We start from the raw sequence: 19556 nt of genomic DNA, 5'->3' as shown, positions 1-19556 counted from the left end.
ATCTGCAATTATTATATTTTCCTAGGGACAATATAAATTAATTAATTTCTATACTGCAAAATCTAAAATATTCACAAAATATGAATATACTAAAATCTAACCAGTTGACGATTTAATATTCTTAAAAATTATAAATCTTGTCCTAGCTGATGTGGCACAGTAGATTGAGCATTGGCCTGTGAACTGAAGGTCTGCCAGTTCGATTCCCTGGATTGTAGGCCAGGTTCCCATTTGGGGGTCTATAAGAGGCAACTGATCGATGAATCTCTTGTACATTGATGTTTCTCTCCCTCTTTCTCTCTCCCTTTCCCTCTCTCTGGGAATAAATAAATAAAATATTTTTAAAAAATTATAAATCAAGACTCCTGGCTGGGTAGCTCAGTTAGTTGGAATATCATTCCATACACCAAAAGGTTGCTGGTTCAATCCCTGACTGGGTCACATACGGGAGGCAAATGACTGATGTTTCTTTCTCACATTGATGTTTCTCTCTCTTCTCTCTAAAAAAATGGCCACAAAACATCATGCAATTGTCCCATCATTGTAGACATCATTTTCAGGATTTCTACAGTTCAATTGACTTGACCCCCAAATTTACTAGCCCTCATCAAAAAATCTATTGCTACCAAGGACTCACAGAGCTGCAAGGAACCTCAAAAGATCACTTAACTATGGAGTATTCACACCACTAGGGAAATACTTAAAGAAGTCTGGAAACATTTGAATAAATGTCATTTTTACTATTTAACAAAGAACAATATACACACAAATGTGTTATATACCAAATCTTATCAAAGTAGAGACAACCAAAACACGAACTAATGTAGATGATTGGACAAAATTTACTTTGCAAAATCTGTATATAGATCTTGATGTCTCATATATTTGATTAGGGAAGTAAGAGCTCTATGCTGGGGTTTTATTTTGTTTTTCAGTTCAGGCCACTCAAGCCAAATTATTCATATTACCAGATAACTACATTACACCTGGGTAATTCTCAAAGACTAGGCAAGGCACAATGAATTTACACAGCAAATGCTTTCATCATGGCATTACAGCTTGTTGTGCAATAACTAGTAAAAATCAAGTGGTTCGAACAGCATTATGTAAGTAGCTTTAGAGGTTAGTTTAAATATTGAATAATTCTTGTCTAACTTATATTTCTGAATTTTTAAAAATACAAGCAGTGCCCTGACCAGTGTGGCTCAGTTGGTTGGGAACTGGTTTGATTTGCAGTCAGGGCACACGTCTGGGTTGCAGGTTTGGTTCCCTGGTCATTCCAAGCACATATAGGACACAACTGATTGATGTTTCTCTCTCACACCAATGTTCTCTCCCCCTCTTTCTCTCTCCCTCCCCCTCTCTCCAAGAATAAACAAAATCTTTTTTAAAAATGCAAGCAGGTGTTTAGCCATTCTTAGTGCTTTAACTTTAAATTTCTGATCACTCCTCTTTCAAGGGTGATTTTTGCAGCTAGATAAGTTTAACAGAGAAAAATCTAGCTGCAAAATAAGCTTTTAAATCACAATCTATGAGAATTAGAATTTTCCTGATGCTGTGTAAGCAGACAAAATACAACTGGGTTCGGAGACACAGAAGACTGTCCTAATCCATACTCCATGCTCGATCCATCAAAAATAGCCCCAATATTTTTTAATTGAATGACTTTTTTGTTTGGTATGTTGCAAAAAAAAAAGTCTCACTATTCCAATTGACAGCATTCTACTGCTTCTAAAAAATGTTCGGAGAACTACTTACCCAGATCTTGCCCTCAACCAAGGGTAAAGCCAAGCCATACAATCTGTCTGGTTTTTACACTGGTTTGTTTTTTATAAATCTACTCCAGAGTTTTAAAAAAATTCTTTAATACAAGCTCTTTTAACTTCCTCTTTGCTAATAAGTCTATTTTCTCCCAAACTTAGAAACTCACCTTACTTCCTACAAAAGTCCTCGAATTGCAATTCTGGTTTCAGCATCAACGAAAAAGGAATCAAGTCAAGGAACACAGGTTCCCTAATCAAGACCAATTTTTGTGGAAGTTTTTCCTTCCCACCTGTACACCGCATCTCCACCTAGCCATCCTTTAGTTCTCAGGGTGAAAGTCATCTCTTTCAGTAAACTTTGAAGTTTCTCATATCTTAAGACGGTACTTTACTCAGTACTTTGCTCCCACAGCACCTTAAATTTTCCCTACTTGAGGACTCATCAACCAACCAGAACCCGATTGTAGCAATTTCTTTGATGCTCCAGTACCTGGCTGGTAGTAGCACAACAAATATTGGTTAAACAAATCAACTGATAATAGATATCAAATTATGTCACCATCTCTTCATAAAAATCATAAAATATACGATAAGCTGCACCACTTAGTCAGTTTATAGATGAGGAAACTAAAGTACAGAGGGGGAGATTAAGTTGCCCAAGGTTCCAAGACTAGTAAGTGACAACAAAAAAATAGAACCTGGGTCTCTTGAGTCTGGAGCTATGTGCATCGTTATCACGCCACCCCCAGTTAAATCCTAGGTCCTATTTGACACAACCTAGGACTCGGGCAAACTAAAATGTTCTAGAGTAAAACATTTCTGAAAAGACAATTTGGCTTGCCCCTTCTCTCTAGAATCTATATGGCAACTGGCTCCTGGGATAATCTTACAAGTTCTAATCACAGGAATATGGCGTTTCCACCGAAAAAAAAAAAGCCCCATCGGGCGATTGTGGAACATGACAGCCTACTTCAGAAACGAAATTATAAGACCGAAGGTCAGAATTCGGTGCCTAGAGACGAACAGCAGCCGTCTGATCACATTACTTCATTTTCATTAACTTTTTAATCCTCCCCGCATCCCGATTCCCTCAGCCAAATAACATCCCAAACCTCCTTCCCTGCTCCGACCCGAACCGGTCCTTACTGCATGATCTCCTCGCTGACGTCCAAGCCAAAAGTTTTCCGTAACTGCTGGGTACACCAGCCCACCAGCTGCTCTCCGGACGCCGCCCCAGCCACCGCCATTTTCCCCAACCGGAACCAGCTGCGCGAGAAAGCCTAGAGTCCTGCGCCGGACTAGTTCCCGTCGCAACACCGACTTCGCTTACCAGGGTTCCGCCAGGCGGCACCGCCCAGCGCGGTTGAGAAGCCCTCCGCACAGATCCCTCCCACTTCTGCCGGCTCCTTCCCCTGCCCACTGTGGGTAGTATTTACATAGGTGGCAGAGCATCTGTTTGTGATTCTTCCGCATCTTCAGTCGTAGGACCTGGAAATGGGGAATTCTGTTGAGAAAACAGTATAGGTACCTATGAAAACTACAGCTTAAGAAAAACAAAATTGTAACCCGTAACTTGCGGGGCCCTTTTCTATTTTTATATTTCAGGGGCTAATTTTAAATTGTCTGGTTTTATGTAAAACATTTAAAATAGTATTTGGAAGCTAGAGTAAAGCACCAGAAGGATTTACTCTAGTGGTAGTGATGTTATTAATTCAGCTCCCTCTTACCCTCGCCATAGTCTAATAATAGATTCACGTTGCTAAAACCTCTTGCTATTTAATTTTTTGAGCCAGGTAAGAGGACCTTTTCCAGGATGACCAAGACAATTCAGCAAACTCTAGGAGAGAAACTTTTAATTACACAGGTGTTGGGATATGGCTTTGAAGACCTTCCACATGAAGTCTCTGTAGTGATTTTTAAGAAGTTGAAGTTATGTATTTCAACCCAGCTTTTCCGTAATCCACCGTGGACTGGGGAAAAATTAACCAGACTTTTATGAAGAACATAATGTCTTCTGATATATTTAATCAACATATTTGATTGGCTGGCTTTGGTTTATATTTATAGGTTCTCCATATCCATTAGGCTATTTAGACTAAGTAATTACATTAATTGGTTGCTGTTTCATCTTTTTGTGCTAATGTTTTTATTGACATAAATAAAATAATAAGTTTATTGATTTACATTTACCTTAGTCTGTTATTAATTAATTTGGAAAACGTGATTTTCTAGTTTAAAAATACTCTGTGAGTGTTCATTAATCGTGGGTACAAGTTTTGTTTCTTCATAAAAATCCTCCACATTTAATACTAATTATAACATATCGAATAGTTTACCTGTTTCTTTATCTGTTCAGTTCCCACAACTGAAGTACTAACTTTTTGCCCTGGCTGATGTGGCTCAGTGGATTGAGCACTCATCTGCAGACCAAAGGGTTGTCAGTTTAATTCTCAGGCAGAGCACATGCCTGTGTAACATAGCAGGCCAAGTCCCCAGTGAGAGGCATGTAAGATAACCACATGTTAATGTTTCTCTCTCTTTCTCCCTCCCTTCCCCTCTGTCTAAAAATAAATAAATAAAATATTTTAAAATAATAGAATAAATAAAATATTAACTTCTTGAAGAAAGAGTATGACTTCAGTTTTTTACAATAAAACTTACTACATCATACATATTACGATGAAATTACCAGGTACTCAAAAATAAAATATTCTTTCTGCATAGGGCATGTTAAGGATTGTGATCTCTAGTTTGTAATGACTGTAATATAATGTAATGCCATTTACAATCATTACTATTTATTAAAATGCATTTCTGCCGGAGCAAAGCAAGCACATCTATTTAACATGACCTAAAGATATTCTTTCATGTAAACTTAGGCATAAATTTTATCCATACATTCTATTATTTTTCTTAATGTCCTAGGCCTTTGAAATTTTCAGATTCACACCACAGAACTCTGTGTTTTATATAACTTTAAAGAAGAAGCACTTCCTCAAGGCAAACATTAAAATTAAGAATTTTTACTAGTGATCACTGCTCTTTCCCTATTTTTTTTTTTACTCTAACATGTGTCCTTCCCAATCACAATTAGTATTAAAAAGACAAACATACAAACACAACTGTAGTAATGTGTCTATGGGTGTCCAAATGTGGCCCGCAAGCCATATGTGTCCCAGGATGGGTATAAATGCACCCCAAAAAGAAATTGCAAATTTAAGCCCTGGCTGGCGTAGCTCAGTGGATTGAGCGCGGGCCTGTGAACCAGACGATCGCGGTTTGATTCCCAGCCTGGGCACATGCCTGGGTTGCAGGCCGGTTCCTTGCAGGCTAACTCCCAGCAGGGGATGCACAAAAGGCAACCATACATTGATGTTTCTCTCCCTCTCTCCTTCCCCTCTAAAGATATATAAATAAATAAAATCTTAAAAAAAAAGAAATTGCAAATTTAATTAAAACATTATGAGATTATTTTTTGTGATCACGTATTGCAGTGTATATAATGTGTGGTCCAAGACAACTCTTCTTCTAGTGTGGCCCAAAGATGACAGAGGGTTGGACACCCCTGGCCGTGGACTATACTTGTGTGCAAAAGAATATTTGCAATTCTTTGCAACCAGGAGAAAAAACAAGCAGATTCACTATGCGGTTCTAATTTCTGCAGGGATCTTGGATATGAGTTCATATTAAGTGTTTTAGGGACTTCCGCCAAGATGGAGGCATAAGTGGAAACACTGTGCCTTCTCTCACACCCAAGTTTGAATACAACTAAGGTTTGGAGAACAAAGACACAGCCAAAGGACAGAAAATTGAATTATACAGAAGCCCGACTACATCTAACCGTTCAACAGGGACGGTAACAGAGGCGGAGCCAGCAACGGAGCAAGGTCGGGCAGGAAAGATCCCCCAACCTAGGCATGCAGGCAGCCCAGAACCAGTTGGGGTGCGGGGCAGAGTGACCACGATCGCACATTCGCGCACAGTGAGAAGGACCATGCAGGCCCCAGGGGGCGAGGGCTGATGGCAGTGGCACACTCAAGTGCAGTGGGACGAAATGAGTGGGCCCAGTGATGGTGGCAGCTGCCCCACCAGTCGGGGCTGCAGCAGGAGGCGACAGATGGGACACCATAGTTCCTCTTTGACCCCGCCCCCACATACAGCGTCACAACCCAGCAACTGAGTTGCCCTGCTCTGGTGAACACCTTAGGCTCTGATCCTGCTACGGAACAGGCACGAACAGCCCAAAAGATGGCGCAAGAACTCAAAGTCCCAGAGCCAATAACTCTAAGCGACCAACAGATTGCCAGCCTCTCAGAAGCCCAATTCAAGACACTGTTTATCAGGATGCTCACAGAACTAGTTGACTATAGTCACAAATTAGAGGACCATATGAAGGCTAAACTGATTGAAATGAAGGGAAATGCACAGGAAACCAATAGTGATGGAAAGGAAACTGGGACTCAAATCAAGGGGGTGGACCAGAAGGGAGAAAAAAATGACCAAACAGAAAAATGTGAAATTACAAGAATTCCAAAAAATGAGGAGAGGCTTAGGAACCTCCAGGACATCTTTAAACGTTCCAACATCCGGATTATAGGGGTACCAGAAGGGGGAAAGAAACAGCCACGAGTAGAAAACTTATTTGAGCAAATAATAAAGGAGAACTTCCCTAGTCTGGCAAAGGAAATAGACTTCCAGGAAATCCAGGAAGCTCAGAGTCCCAAAGAAGTTGGACCCAAGGAGGAACACACGAAGGTACATCATAATTACATTAGCCAAGACTAAAATGAAGGAGAGAATCCTGGAAGCAGCAAGAGATAAGGGGACAGTCACCTACAAAGGAGTGCCCATCAGGCTGTCAGTGGATTTCTCAAAAGAGACCTTACAGGCAAGAAGGGGCTAGAAAGAAGTATTCCAAGTCATGAAATCCAAAGACCTACAGCCAAGATTGCTTTATCCAGCAAAACTTTCATTTAGAATGGAGGGACAGATAAAGTGCTTCTCAGATAAGGTCAAGTTCAAGGAGTTCATCATCACCAAGCCCTTATTATATGAAATGCTAAAGGGACTTATATAAGAAAAAGAAGATGAATAATATTAACAGTGAAAGGACAGCAAACTCACAGTTATTAACAACCACACCTAAAACAAAAGCAAACCAAGAGGACAGCTAGATCAGGAGTGGAACCATAGAAATGAAGAACACATGATGGGTTAGCAACAGGGGGGTGGGAGGAGGAGAAGGGGGGAGAAGGTACAGAAAATAGCATAGACGGTAGGTAGAAAATAGATAGGGGGAGGGCAAGAATAGTAGGGGAAATATAGAATCTAAAGAACTTGAGACACGTGGTTATAAACTAAGGGGGGGGAAGAATGGTGGGGGAGGGAGTGTGCAGGTGGAGGGGAATGAAGGGGGGAATAGAACAACTGTAATGGTATAATCAATAAAATATATATATTTTTTTAAAAGGGAAAAAAAGTGTTTTAGGTCTTTGTGGACTTAAAAGGAAATAATGTGTATTGAAGAGCCATGGTGTATTCAGCGGGGCATGATGACAAATAACAAAGAAATATACCCTGGGGCTTGTTGACTTTTCTGATAGGAACGTGGCTGTAAACTTAGAGTCCAAGGTTTAGACCAAGCTACAAGTAATTTTCAATACAATCCCAGTTATTATAATGCTAATTTCACTTGTCAAGATTATTTAATTCTAAAACACAAAGTAGTTGCTGATTCTGTTAAAGTGCTAAGAAGTTCCAAAAGTTCAAACATAATTTATTGGAGAAAATCGATGCTGTGCTTATGTGTTCAGGGTTACTTTTCAAGTGAGCATTTAACAAAATCCCCAAGCAAACTCATCTGATGTTTTATGCATGGTATTCAAAGAGTGAAAATCACTCCTCAGGGCTATTGTGATTAATTGGAAGATAGGCACAGGGATAGAAAACAGTTATGAGCTCCTATTTTAGAATTATGCTGCCTGCCAGAGATGTACTGTAAGCACATTTGGCATGTTTTTTAAACAACTCTGGGTCTCGACACCTATACAGGTCTCGAGAAGACTTTTTATTAATTTGTTCCTTTTATGTGTGTCTGTATATACGATTCATTGGTTTTTTTCCTTAGGTTCACAGCATCCTAAAAAATGTAAAAAAAAAACCCAAAACCAAACCTACAAATAAATTGTATTGGGGGGTGGGCTGGGATAGGAGTAAAAGGCAGAACGCTGTACTTGAACAATTAAAATGAAGTAAATAAATTGTATTAGTTTCCTTTTCTCCCATCCCGTAGTTATTATTATTTTAGTTAGGGACGCTGTGGAGAGCGTTTCTGCGTGAAGTCTTGAAAGTTCTATTTAATTTGATTTGCATGAAAAAGTCCGCTTCATTTCAGGTTTCACTTCAGGAGTTAATCGCTATGGATTTAACCCTAAGGTAACTTTTAAACGAACGGTAGAATTCTCTCTCTCTCTCTCCCTTTTTTTGCTGGGTTTTCTTTTCAAAGCAGGCACATTTCCCTAGTTCAAAATCTTAGCACCCACACACTGGGCACCCGATGAAAGCATCGCGGCACCGCCCATCTTGAGGGGGGCACAAATCACAAGCTTCCGCGAGTTGATGGATGTGCCAGCACCGTGCCCAGCCCTGTCTCTGTCCTCACTGGACACTGGCAGTTGGTTGCGGGGTGCAGCGCAGAACCAATGGGGAGAAGGCGCGGAACCAATGGGGAGACTCCGCGGAGTGCGCGGGAAAGAGACCAGTATAAATCGTGGCGGGAGATTCATTTTCGGGGTTTTGGCCAGGGAAACACTCTCAGCTAAGAAACCATTTGGTTGCTTTCATCTCCTCGAGTTTGAGTATGGTGCGGACTAAAGCAGACAGTGTCCCCGGCACCTACAGAAAAGGTGAGACAACGCAGCACCGTAGCGGAGGGCAGGGGTTGCCCCCTCACGCCCCGAGACGAGGGCGGAAGAGGTGGGGGTGGTCCCCCACTGTCGAGGGAAGCAGCGGCCCAGCCCCTTAAAGAGGAGGAAGAAGCTGAGAGGGCTGGGAGGGTTCTGCATCGGGGAATCGGGGACTGTGGTGAGAATGTAGTTCCGAGACTCCTTGTTGTCCCCTTCTGAACGCCCCGTCTTTGCCTTTCTCCGCAGTGGTGGCTTCTCGAGCCCCCAGGAAGGTGCTTGGTTCCTCCACCTCCGCTGCTAATTCCAGGTCCCCTTCATCGAGGAAAGGTAAAAAGTGCCCCGGCCTGCAAGCTCCTGGAAGAACTCGCTCAAAAGGGGATCGGGCCTGGCGCCACATTTCTCCCAGCTGCAAACCCCCCGACCCACCGTGGGATTCATTTGCCTGACATCCCCGTGCCCGAAGTCCTAACTTGCGCTATGATATAATGAGGGGCCTCGGCCTCTTGGCGAGCTGGTGTAGAGGTGGGGCTTGCACGGAAGAGAATCTCGAGTCTCGGCGTTGGGGACAAACACGATTTATTTCCAAACTTACTTTTTTCTGCTTTAGTGTTTTTATTTTTAATATTGGCGAATAGCTTGTCCTTGTAGGAGATTATGTAAGCATCCCTGTACTAAATTAAGAATTAGGGCGATAGTTGACAATGTGATTTCACTAATCCCATTGGCTTTTTAGTGTAAACATTTTGTTTTCATTTCTTCATGTTTTTCTTTTCCCTTGCATTTGGGGAGGAGGGTGTGGTGTCTGTGTTTTCCAACTTTGCAGCTTCGGATGCTGCCTCTGAGTTGTAGTATCAAAAACGCTGCTAGGGAAATAGCTTCACACTGCTCCTGCGCGAGGATAGGCTGAGAAAACACCATGCCATCTGGTGCCTCATTCCTTTCGGTAGGAATTGAGTGGTAAGGAAGATTAATTCCACAAGGTCTATTTAAGTAAACAGACAAGGAAGCACTGTGAAGGACTTCATGGGTTTTTCTGTTAAGTCAGTCTTCCCCATATTCTAAACATTTCATTAGAAAATATTTACTATTTCAATCTCTTTAATTTTTTATTTATTGCTTTTTTTTGAGAGAGAGAAACATTGATTTGTTGTTCGCTTATTTATGCATTCACCGTGCTTCTTGTCTGTATCTTGACTGGTGATCGAACCTGCAACCTTGGTGTACAGAGATGATGTTCTAACCAACTTGAGATACCCTGCCAGGGCCTATTTCAATCTGTTTAGATAAAAAAAGGAATCGTAAGTAAACATTTTTTGAAAGTAGATGAATTTATGGAGAATATCTTATACCCTGTATCGCTATACTAAATTCCAGATAGGGGCACGTTGTGTGGCCCACTGCTGAAACACAACTGAATAGGCCCTTAATGAACTTCTGTTGGAAAACCCATCTATTGAGGCATTCTCTGTGTTTTCGCAAAAGATTTCAATTATTTATTTACTTATTTATTTTTAGAGAGGAAGGGAGGGAAAAAGAGAAAGACAAACATCGATGTGTGAGAGAAACATCAACAGATGGCCTCTCTCACGTGCCCTAACCGGGGACTTGGCTGCAACTGAGGCATACGCCCTGATTGGGAATCAAACTGGTGACCCTTCGCCTTGTGGGACAGTGCCCAGCCAACTGAGTCACACTGGTCAGGGCCACATATCTATTTTTAATCAATAATCAATTATGTGAAATTGGTGATATTCTTAAAGATGAGGAAATTTAAATTCATCAAGTTGTGTGACCTCAGTAAAAGTCACGCACCTAAATCTGCAGAACTGAGTTTGAACCCTGTGCTGAGCTATCTGTTGCTACTATATGCTTCTTATTAGTAAAAGCATTCTCATTAGGTTTCTTCAAGAAAATTATGAACCAAAGAATCACTATTATTTAAAGACCATTTTAATTTTTTAAAAATGCAAAATATAATTTCAGACAGTATATATGAAAGTATTTTTATCAGTTTTTTTAATAAAGATTTTATTTATCCTTAGAGGGAAAGGGAAGGAGAGAAGGAGAGAAATATCAATGTACGGTTGTCTCTCATGAGTCTATGCTGGGAACTGGCCCGCAACCTAGGAATGTGCCCTGACTGGGAATCGAACCGCGATCGTGTGGTTCATAAGCCCACGCTCAATCCACTCAGCTACACCAGCCAGGGCTTTTATCAGTTTTTTTAATAGCTAGAGTTTGTCACAAATGTTTTTAAAACAAAAGATATGTGTAACAACGTAATAATTTGCTCCTCTTGGTATTCTAATCATTACTTCATAAAAAGGACAGGAGTTTTCCCTCAATTTTTCCTTTAGATTACTGTTTTATAATAATCAGGAATTGGATTTACCTTATGAACTGAAAAGGAGCCAAATGCTTTGAAGAGTGGAACTGTTTATGTGGAAATGTTCACTGCTGCACATGTTTTATATATGAGTTTTAACTAAATGATCTTATTAAGTAGAAATTTGGCAGTTTATACCACAGGGTGCTACCTTATATTAGGAAAAGTGTGTCAAACTTTATTACGGCAGTATATAAGGCTATTCAAATAGCTCTGCTTGTAGACAAAATATGAAAAAATATATTCCAATTGTAAAAACTCTATTAATGCTATTTTTCTAGTTAAAGGATAACTATGAAACAATATTGTTATACATTATACTGATACTTCTTTGTCACATTCTCCAATTCTGTATTTTAATATGGTACTAATATCATTTAATACCCTTTAGATTTGTCATTAAGAAATTGTTTCCCTTTAAGGGATGGCTATTGTATTCTTAGTTCTTATTTAGTTCCATCTGTTTATATTTTATAGCTGAAAATAAGTATGCAGGAGGGAATCCAGTTTGTGTGCGCCCAACTCCTAAATGGCAAAAAGGAATTGGAGAATTCTTCAGACTGTCCCCTAAAGATTCTGAAAAAGAGAATCGGATTCCTGAAGAGGCAGGAAGCAGTGGCCTAGGAAAAGGAAAGAGAAAGTAAGTCTTTATAGTCTGGAATCTAAGAAAATAATTATATTCTTGAAAATAAAAGACAACAGGGTATTGAAGGTTTACCTGCAATAGGTTTAAACAGGGTAACTTTAAGGTTTCTCTTTGAGAAAGTAAGAAAATACAAATCAAAGGATTTTAAAAACTTGTGCTAATCTTTTAATAATTGTCACCCCCCAATTTTTTTTTAATTTTTCCAATTTTTTTATTTAATTATTTTTCAAGTACAGTTTTCTGTCTATTACTCCCATCCCATCCCACCCCCCATGTCACCCCCAAATTTTAAACATCAATGAAAGGTATTATTTTTACTCAGTCTAGCTACTTACAGAGGATCAGTTCCCATCAAGATGAGTGCTACAGTATTAACCACGAACTTTTGGTCTTTATTCTTTAAATGTTAGTCTGTTTTCTATAGTCTTTTTCAAAAAGGTGTTTCCATGTTGTTTTAATCTAGTCTGAGTTCCATTAATCCTATCCCTTAAAAAACTACTATTTCAATCTCCAGAAGAAATATATAAACAATGCAGAAAAGTTGGAAAATATAGAAACCCCATCACTTAGAAACAATAAAAACAAACTCCATGGTATATTCTCTTTACAACTTTTCTATAAATACATAAGAATATTTCAAAATAAGGTGGGGATGAAACTGCACACACACAATTCAGTGTACCAATTGACTCATGCTTTTTAAAAAAGATTTTATTTATTTATCTTTAGAGGGGAAGGGAAGGAGAGAGGGAGAGAAACATCAATGTATGGTTGCCTCTGGCCTGTCCCCTGCCGGGAACTGGCCTGCAACCCAGGCATGTGCCCTGACTGGGAATCGAACCTCGATCATGTGGTTTGCAGGCCCCTGCTCAATCCACTGAGCTACACCAGCCAGGGCTTTTTAAGTTTTTTAGAAAATATTTTATTTATTTATTTTTAGAGAGAGGGTAAGGGAAGGAGAAAGAGTTAGAGAAACGTCAATATGTAGTTGCCTCTCACGTGACCCTCACTGGGGACCTGGCCTACAACCCAGGCATGTGCCCTGACTGGGAAACAAACTGGCCACCCTTTGGTTCTGAGCCTGCGCTCAATCCACTGAGCTACACCAGCCAGGGCTTCTTTTTAAGTTTTTAATGTGAGGAAAATGCTCGTGATAAGTGTTAAGCAAAAATTCTGGATGCAAAAGTATTAAATGTATAAAATATACCAAATATTAATAGAGGTCATCTCTGGGTAAAAACCTCTCCTCATATTTAATTAAACACTTCCAGTTTTCTTTCTTTCCTTTTTTAATATCCTCAAAGCAGCATTTATTTACATGTTGAATTCCTGAACATTTAACTTAGAAGTCTGGCATTTCAATGGTTACCCATCTGGATTGACATGGGCTGACACATGTGGCACTGTTAGGATACACAAGAACAATAGCCAAAGACATACAAAAAATAAATCCATGATTCTTAAACAATTGCACCCTGCCCCCAAAGTTACAGGCATCAAAACATTTGCTGCATTGCACTGAAAAGAAGGTTTGTGCACATCCCGATCTGAAGAGGCAAAACAAGGTGCAAAGATGATGGAAAGGAGCAAGTGCTCTCTTTGGATCAGCTCCCCTTAACAGTTTTCCATTAGCTGCAGAAAGAGGTGGGGGAGGTGAATTCATTTTTGCATGTACAAGATGTACACTGTTTATTAGCAAAACACCATCAGCTCATTTTATTTTAAAAATATTTTATTCTTATGTAATAGCATATTTTATGCTATTACAGTTGTCCCAATTTCTCCCCTTTGCTCCCTCCATCCAGCCCCGCAGATAATCAGCTTATTTTATTTTATTTTTAAAGATTGTATTTATCTTCAGACAGATGGGAAGGGTGGGAGAAAGAAAGAGAGAGAAACATCAGTGTGTAGTTACTTCTGACATGCCCCCTACTGGAGATCTGGCCTGAAATCAAGGCATGTGCCCTGACTGGGAGTTGAACCAGTAACCCTTTGGTTCCCAGGCCGACGCTCAATTCACTGAGCCACACCAGCCATGGCACAATCAGCTTATTTTAAATAGATGATTTAAATATCATTGTAGCCCGTTTTGGCTAATTCTCCTTTCTAAACTTCCTCATTGCTTTTGCCTGGATTTCACAACTATGAAGAGACATAGTAAAATGCCTCTTTCAGAATATACTTGTTTGCACAATTTGAAAAGAAAGCTTCTGCAGGCTCAAAGCCACCATCAATCCAGAAATGCCCATGAAGATTTATCTGAAACTGCTTCTCAGGGGGCGGGGAAGCAGATCTGAGTAGCATATCTATGCTGCCCATACAGATAGATTTAGCACTAGATGTTTAGTGATTGTGACCAGGAAAGATCCATGGTGATGGGGGATGTGGGTGAACCAATGGCCAGGGACCTGAAGGCTCTTCAGTTGCCTTCTCCTGCTTCTTCATCCTGCTGGTCGATGTCCAGAGGATGAGGTTGTCTCACAAGTGTTAACAGTTTTCAACAACAAACGTACCTGTTACTTTTAAGAATCAGGAAAATAAATAATGCCACCTGGAAAAAAAGACAGTGGAAACATTTAATATAGATTTATAAGTGATACAGGGGCCAGATTCTCTGAACAGCTGAAATACTTTATTTTGAAAACAAAATATTTGATTGGGAATGGCCAATGAATGGTGAGTGCGTGTGGGCGGGTAGTGCCACATCACTTCCATTATGATGCCTCCTGATTTAAGAGCCTGCTAGTTACCTCCCCTGCACCATGCAGGACCCCAAGATCCTCCGTCGCACCAAACGGTGGCAAGTCTGATCCGAGGTGCAAGTAACCAACATGGGTGAGGCGTTGGTGTCCAGGCTCAGTCTGGGGCTGCTGCTTCTGGTGTTGCTTCTACCCGCGCGGATTTATTCGCACGTTCCTTTGCCCAGCACGCCAGATCGTCTTGAAACCGCAAGGCACGGTTGTGCCCTGCAGTTAACAGCCAGTCTCTTTGCAGTCTTTTTTGCTCTTCTACATCTCTACTTTTAAGAGACTCAGGCCAAGAAACATCTACAGTTCACCAACCCATATTCTACGGCCCGATTCATGTGGCATCTTGAAGTCCAATGTGGCAAGGAAAAAACAAGTCTTCATCAAATCTACTAATTACTAATCCACCAATGCGGAAAATGTTGAGAATCTCACATTGGACCGGTTTAAAGAAGATCTGAAGGTTTGACCATGTAATGAATGCCAATATTAAATTTGCTGGAGTTTCATGTGCAAGAACAGAGAGACAACATTGAAAATGATATCATTAAACGTAGCTCAAAAGTTTTAAGTAAGGACACTTACAACTTTACCTTGAAAATAAGAGTAATTTCACCTGGATCAAGAAAAAGGATGAACTGTGGAATGGAGAGTCAGCTTTCACTCTGCTTCGTTAAATCTAGAAGGCAATAAAATGATTAGGTAAAATAGAAAGCTTCGGTGATTCATTTATATGTACATTTGAAGGAACCACCAGGTGTTATTAGAAATCCTCTGTATTTCAGCAGCCCTAGTTTAATTTGGATATACTCTACATAAAGTTTTACATTGTTAAGTTTTCACTATTCTCTTGGACACTTAACTCTTTCCTCTGTGGCTTTGGAATTGACATTGCATTTGATGTAGTAATTGACATATGCCAGGGTAATGATGAATTGGAATCTACTACAAATCCAGCCATGAGTAATTCTTGCATATACAGTAAAAACCAAATGACAGGTATTTCCTATCACACATTCCCACCCTATAGGAGTGCCAAAGTCATTTAGCTAACTTGGATCACCTGAGTTGATTCCAAAGATTATAAGTGCATTGAGATCCATCTTAGAAATACTGCTTTTTATTTCTGCATGTATTGAATAATTTTTGTAATTTAAAAATTTATGTCTTGAAGTCATGTTCGACAAATCCTGAAATTAAGAGGCAAATATATGACGGAGACAAAAAAATAACGTTTATTAGGTATTTGGGAAGTAGAGACTGGAAACTTGCATTAGATTCACAACTCTCATGCTCTTTCTGTAGCTATTTTTTTAAGTTTTATATTAATAAAATATAAAATGCAGAATAGCTGCATTTGGAATACTTTCTATATCAGTCAGTGTTTTTAGTTTGTTAGAACTTGGTCCTAAACCTAAGTGTACTTGATTCTGGAAAATTAAAACTTTTGCAACTGCCTAGATCTACAAAGTCTTTTTTAAAAATAGACACTGCGTGAAATCTTTGGTTCACGAGTTCACACACCAATGCTTAGATATTACAGTAATCAGCATGGCCATAGTATTCTCAAGTCTTAAGCTAATATTTGCCATTTTTACTTATTTATTTTTCATGTTCTTTTTTAAAAGATTTTATTTATTTATCTTTAGAGGGGAAGGGGAGAGGGAGAGAAATATCAATGTATGGTTGCCTCTCGTGCGCCCCCTGCTAGGAACTGCATTCCCTGCTGGGAACTGGCCTGCAACCCAGGCATGTGCCCTGACTGGGAATCGAACTGTGATCGCAGGCCCGCGCTCAATCCACTGAGCTTGAGCTACACCAGCCAGGGCTTATTTTTCATGTTTTCATTGAATTGATTGGGGTGACATTGGTTAATAAAATAATATAGGTAGGCTTCAGGTCTACAATCCTATAATACATCATCTGTATATTGTATTGTGTTGTCAGCATCCCAAGACAAGTCTCCTTCCATTATCCACCCTCTATTCTTTTCTACCTCCCTCCAATATGTGCCATCTTTAGAAACCCACACAGGAATAACCAGATTCAACAGATCTCAAGCTACATGAGATCTGTGTGTGTGAATGAACACTCTTTTGCTTCATATATGAACACTATACTTCTGTTTTGCATTGTACATAATGTTTGGAATTGATTTGCACTAAACACACGCTAAATAAAAATTAATGGATGGGAGAGCAATGAAAGTATTTGACATATAAAGTGATGTTTATGCATATAAAATTTTAAGAATTAGCCGATGTTCATAAGGTTATTTAGTAAATGGTTACTGAATGCTTACTGTCTTATGCAATATTTGAAAGGAGTGTCAGACTCTGGAGTAGTAACTAAATTTTACATTTTGTCTCTTCTGGTTCCTCTCATTGTCTGGCACCATTCTTCCTTGTTATTCGAATATAAACAAGCTAATAGTTCATATCAGCTCTGGAATATATTACTTTTGAATTATTTGAGACTTTTGAGTTATTTGTGACTTCCATTAAGGAAACAATATTTGGCAAAATAGCCAAATATAGTTATACCATTGATCATCATAGCAATAAAAGCTATGTTACAGGCTTTCCACCACGTGGAGAAAGATTACACATGTAGTCTCATAAAGCACTCTGATCTGTGGTATAATTTAAAAAGTTTATATTATTCCTTTAGTGCCTTTCTTAGATTGGTCTTTGTTTAGGAGAGTTGTAAGTACCCCTTTATTGATAGTAAATCAGTAGATTAACTATTAACAGTAAATAGTGAACTCAGTTTATCAGAAGGACTTCTTCTATTAACTCCCTATTTCATAAATCTATAGCTTTATTTTCTCACAAAGGCAGAGTAAACTGGATCAGTTGCATGGGGGAGTCAGAATCAAGTGAGACTAGCTACTTAAAATCTGAACAGAACCATGATGACTAAAGTCAATCAAGTCCTTGCAAAAAGGAACTTTGGTTCATGATAGTGTTCTTTGTTAACTCGATTCAATTTCCAGGAAAATAAAATGAAGTCCTCTCGGTAATCTAATAGGTGAGTCAATGATAATCTCATACAAGTCATTTTAGCTATCTTCATTTAACTGTTTAGCTCTATGACTCTTCAGGTTATTGGGTCTAATTTGAAAACTGATTACTTTAGGATAGATCTCACAAATTTTCATCAGCTCTAAAAACAATTCTGATTTATGATTTTGTTTTTAATTGATTTTTTTATCTGTACAAAGTGTAATGAGTACAAATGGCTTGGAATAATGTAAATTATTTTTCAAAAGTTCCAACTACCATGTGCCAGCTTAAACAACTGGGGGAGACTTCTAATCAAATAATACATTTATATGGTCCAAAAGGGTATCCAGTCAAATATGACAACTTGTTGCTGTTTTGTCTACTCAGAAGGGTTGTTAAATTTCTTGCTTTTTATTATCACAAAGTCCTTGCTGAAGGATTATATTCCACTTTTGTCATCCACTTAACATGTTGAAAGATGATCTTATAGAAACAAATTTCTTTTTTAATAAAGATGACAACATACCTAAAGGAGAAACACTGATTTGGCAAATTAACAGAAAATACATTGTTAAAAAATTTGTTTTTGTAGCACTTGGAATTTGTAGTTTTTTATCAATTAATGGTTTTATTTTTCTCTCATTTCCAGTCACGTGACCAGACCCACTGCACTATTAATTAATGTTCCTAATGTATAACTTTGTAACTATTTTTTGTTGTTTTTTAAGTAGTTGATGCTGACTAGTGAAGTTCTCTGTTCTTTCCACAGAGTACGTCCTTTGCCACCTGAGCATACAGATGATGAAGAAGAATAGAATTTTTTTATTCATCTTCGACTAATGTCTTATATTTACTCTGGTGTCCTAGAATGTAAATTTGCATAAATTTGTATTTGTTTCAGTTAGCACTGTTGAATTTAATTTAAAAAATGAGGGTTACATATAGTTATTAAAAATCAAGTAGTTATGATATTGGAAGATTTATGAGATAATTATGGTTACTTAACCTTAGTATTCAATATAATGCAATATTTGGTTTCTTTTACCTGTTATTAAGCTTCTTGTTCTTACTAAAAATAAATCATTGTATGTATTGTACAACAAATTTGCTGTATTTGTGATTTGCTTATATCTTTGTACTGCTGCCATTTTTTATTGGCCTTAGATTTTTGGAATGGTGCCATATTTCCCCTTTTATTTGATTTAAACATCAGGGTTAGATTTCTGCACATTTAAACAAATCAGTATTAATTAAACTACACCTATATTCTTTTTAAGGATGGGGACCAAAGATGCAATGTCAAAAAAACTTGATGGCTATGCGTCTTCTCCTTAGACAAATATAAAGGCCATTTGGTCCTGAGGGTTTCAAACAGGAAGATTTAATAGACTATGTTAAAAGCAAAGAACTTTCTTAGAATGTACATTTGATTTGGTATAATAGAATATTACCCTCTGGACATCACTAAAACATGAAAGGCAAATCATGACATAAACCCAGAGCTATATCTAAAGTTCTTAGAGTTACCATTCTATTTTTCTTTTTTTTAAAATATATTTTATTGATTATACGATTACAATTGTTCTATTCCCCCTCTTCATTCCCCTCCACCCACACACTCCCTCCCCCACCATTCTCCCCCCCTTAGTTTATAACCACGTGTCTCAAGTTCTTTAGATTCTATATTTCCCCCACTATTCTCGCCCTCCCCCCTATCTATTTTCTACCTACCATCTATGCTATTTTCTGTGCCTTCTCCCCCCTTCTCCCCCTCCCACCCCCCTGTTTCTAACCCTCCATATGTTCTTCATTTCTATGGTTCCACTCCTGATCTAGCTGTCCTCTTGGTTTGCTTTTGTTTTAGGTGTGGTTGTTAATAACTGTGTGTTTGCTGTCCTTTCACTGTTGATATTTTTCATCTTCTTTTTCTTAGATAAGTCCCTTTAGCATTTCATATAATAAGGGCTTAGTGATGATGAACTCCTTGAACTTGACCTTATCTGAGAAGCACTTTATCTGTCCCTCCATTCTAAATGAAAGTTTTGCTGGATAAAGCAATCTTGGCTGTAGGTCTTTGGATTTCATGACTTGGAATACTTCTTTC

General features: G+C 38.8%; 2 protein-coding genes across 4 annotated transcripts in view; one reads left to right on the top strand and one right to left on the bottom strand.

Annotated features, from left to right (window-relative positions):
• The window catches only part of TRIP4 (thyroid hormone receptor interactor 4), a 63389-nt gene extending 60339 nt beyond the window's left edge, over positions 1-3050 (bottom strand). The window contains exon 1 of one of the 2 annotated variants that reach the window (XM_037054112.1): positions 2910-3050. In XM_037054112.1, coding sequence (XP_036910007.1) covers positions 2910-3010 — 101 coding nt within the window. In that variant the 5' untranslated portion in view covers positions 3011-3050. The remainder of the gene's footprint in view (positions 1-2909) is intronic. The other variant, XM_037054111.1, reaches the window with a different exon arrangement.
• A 5466-nt stretch (positions 3051-8516) lies between these two features.
• Positions 8517-18986, top strand: PCLAF (PCNA clamp associated factor). 2 transcript variants are annotated; one of them, XM_037054107.1, is made up of 4 exons: positions 8517-8668; positions 8915-8995; positions 11532-11694; positions 18222-18986. In XM_037054107.1, the coding sequence occupies exons 1-4, from the start codon at positions 8623-8625 to the stop codon at positions 18265-18267; spliced, it is 336 nt and encodes a 111-aa protein (XP_036910002.1). In that variant the 5' UTR covers positions 8517-8622; the 3' UTR covers positions 18268-18986. The 2 variants fall into 2 exon arrangements, with proteins under 2 accessions (XP_036910002.1, XP_036910005.1); XM_037054110.1 differs by lacking the exon at positions 11532-11694.
• The last annotated feature ends 570 nt before the right edge of the window (positions 18987-19556 follow it).

This window comes from Sturnira hondurensis, unplaced genomic scaffold, assembly GCF_014824575.4.
Source record: "Sturnira hondurensis isolate 20B ecotype Veracruz unplaced genomic scaffold, ASM1482457v3 Scaffold0008196, whole genome shotgun sequence".
Lineage (NCBI taxonomy): Eukaryota > Metazoa > Chordata > Mammalia > Chiroptera > Phyllostomidae > Sturnira > Sturnira hondurensis.
Note: the sequence above shows the minus strand (reverse complement) of the source record. Positions and strands in the feature narration are given on the sequence as shown.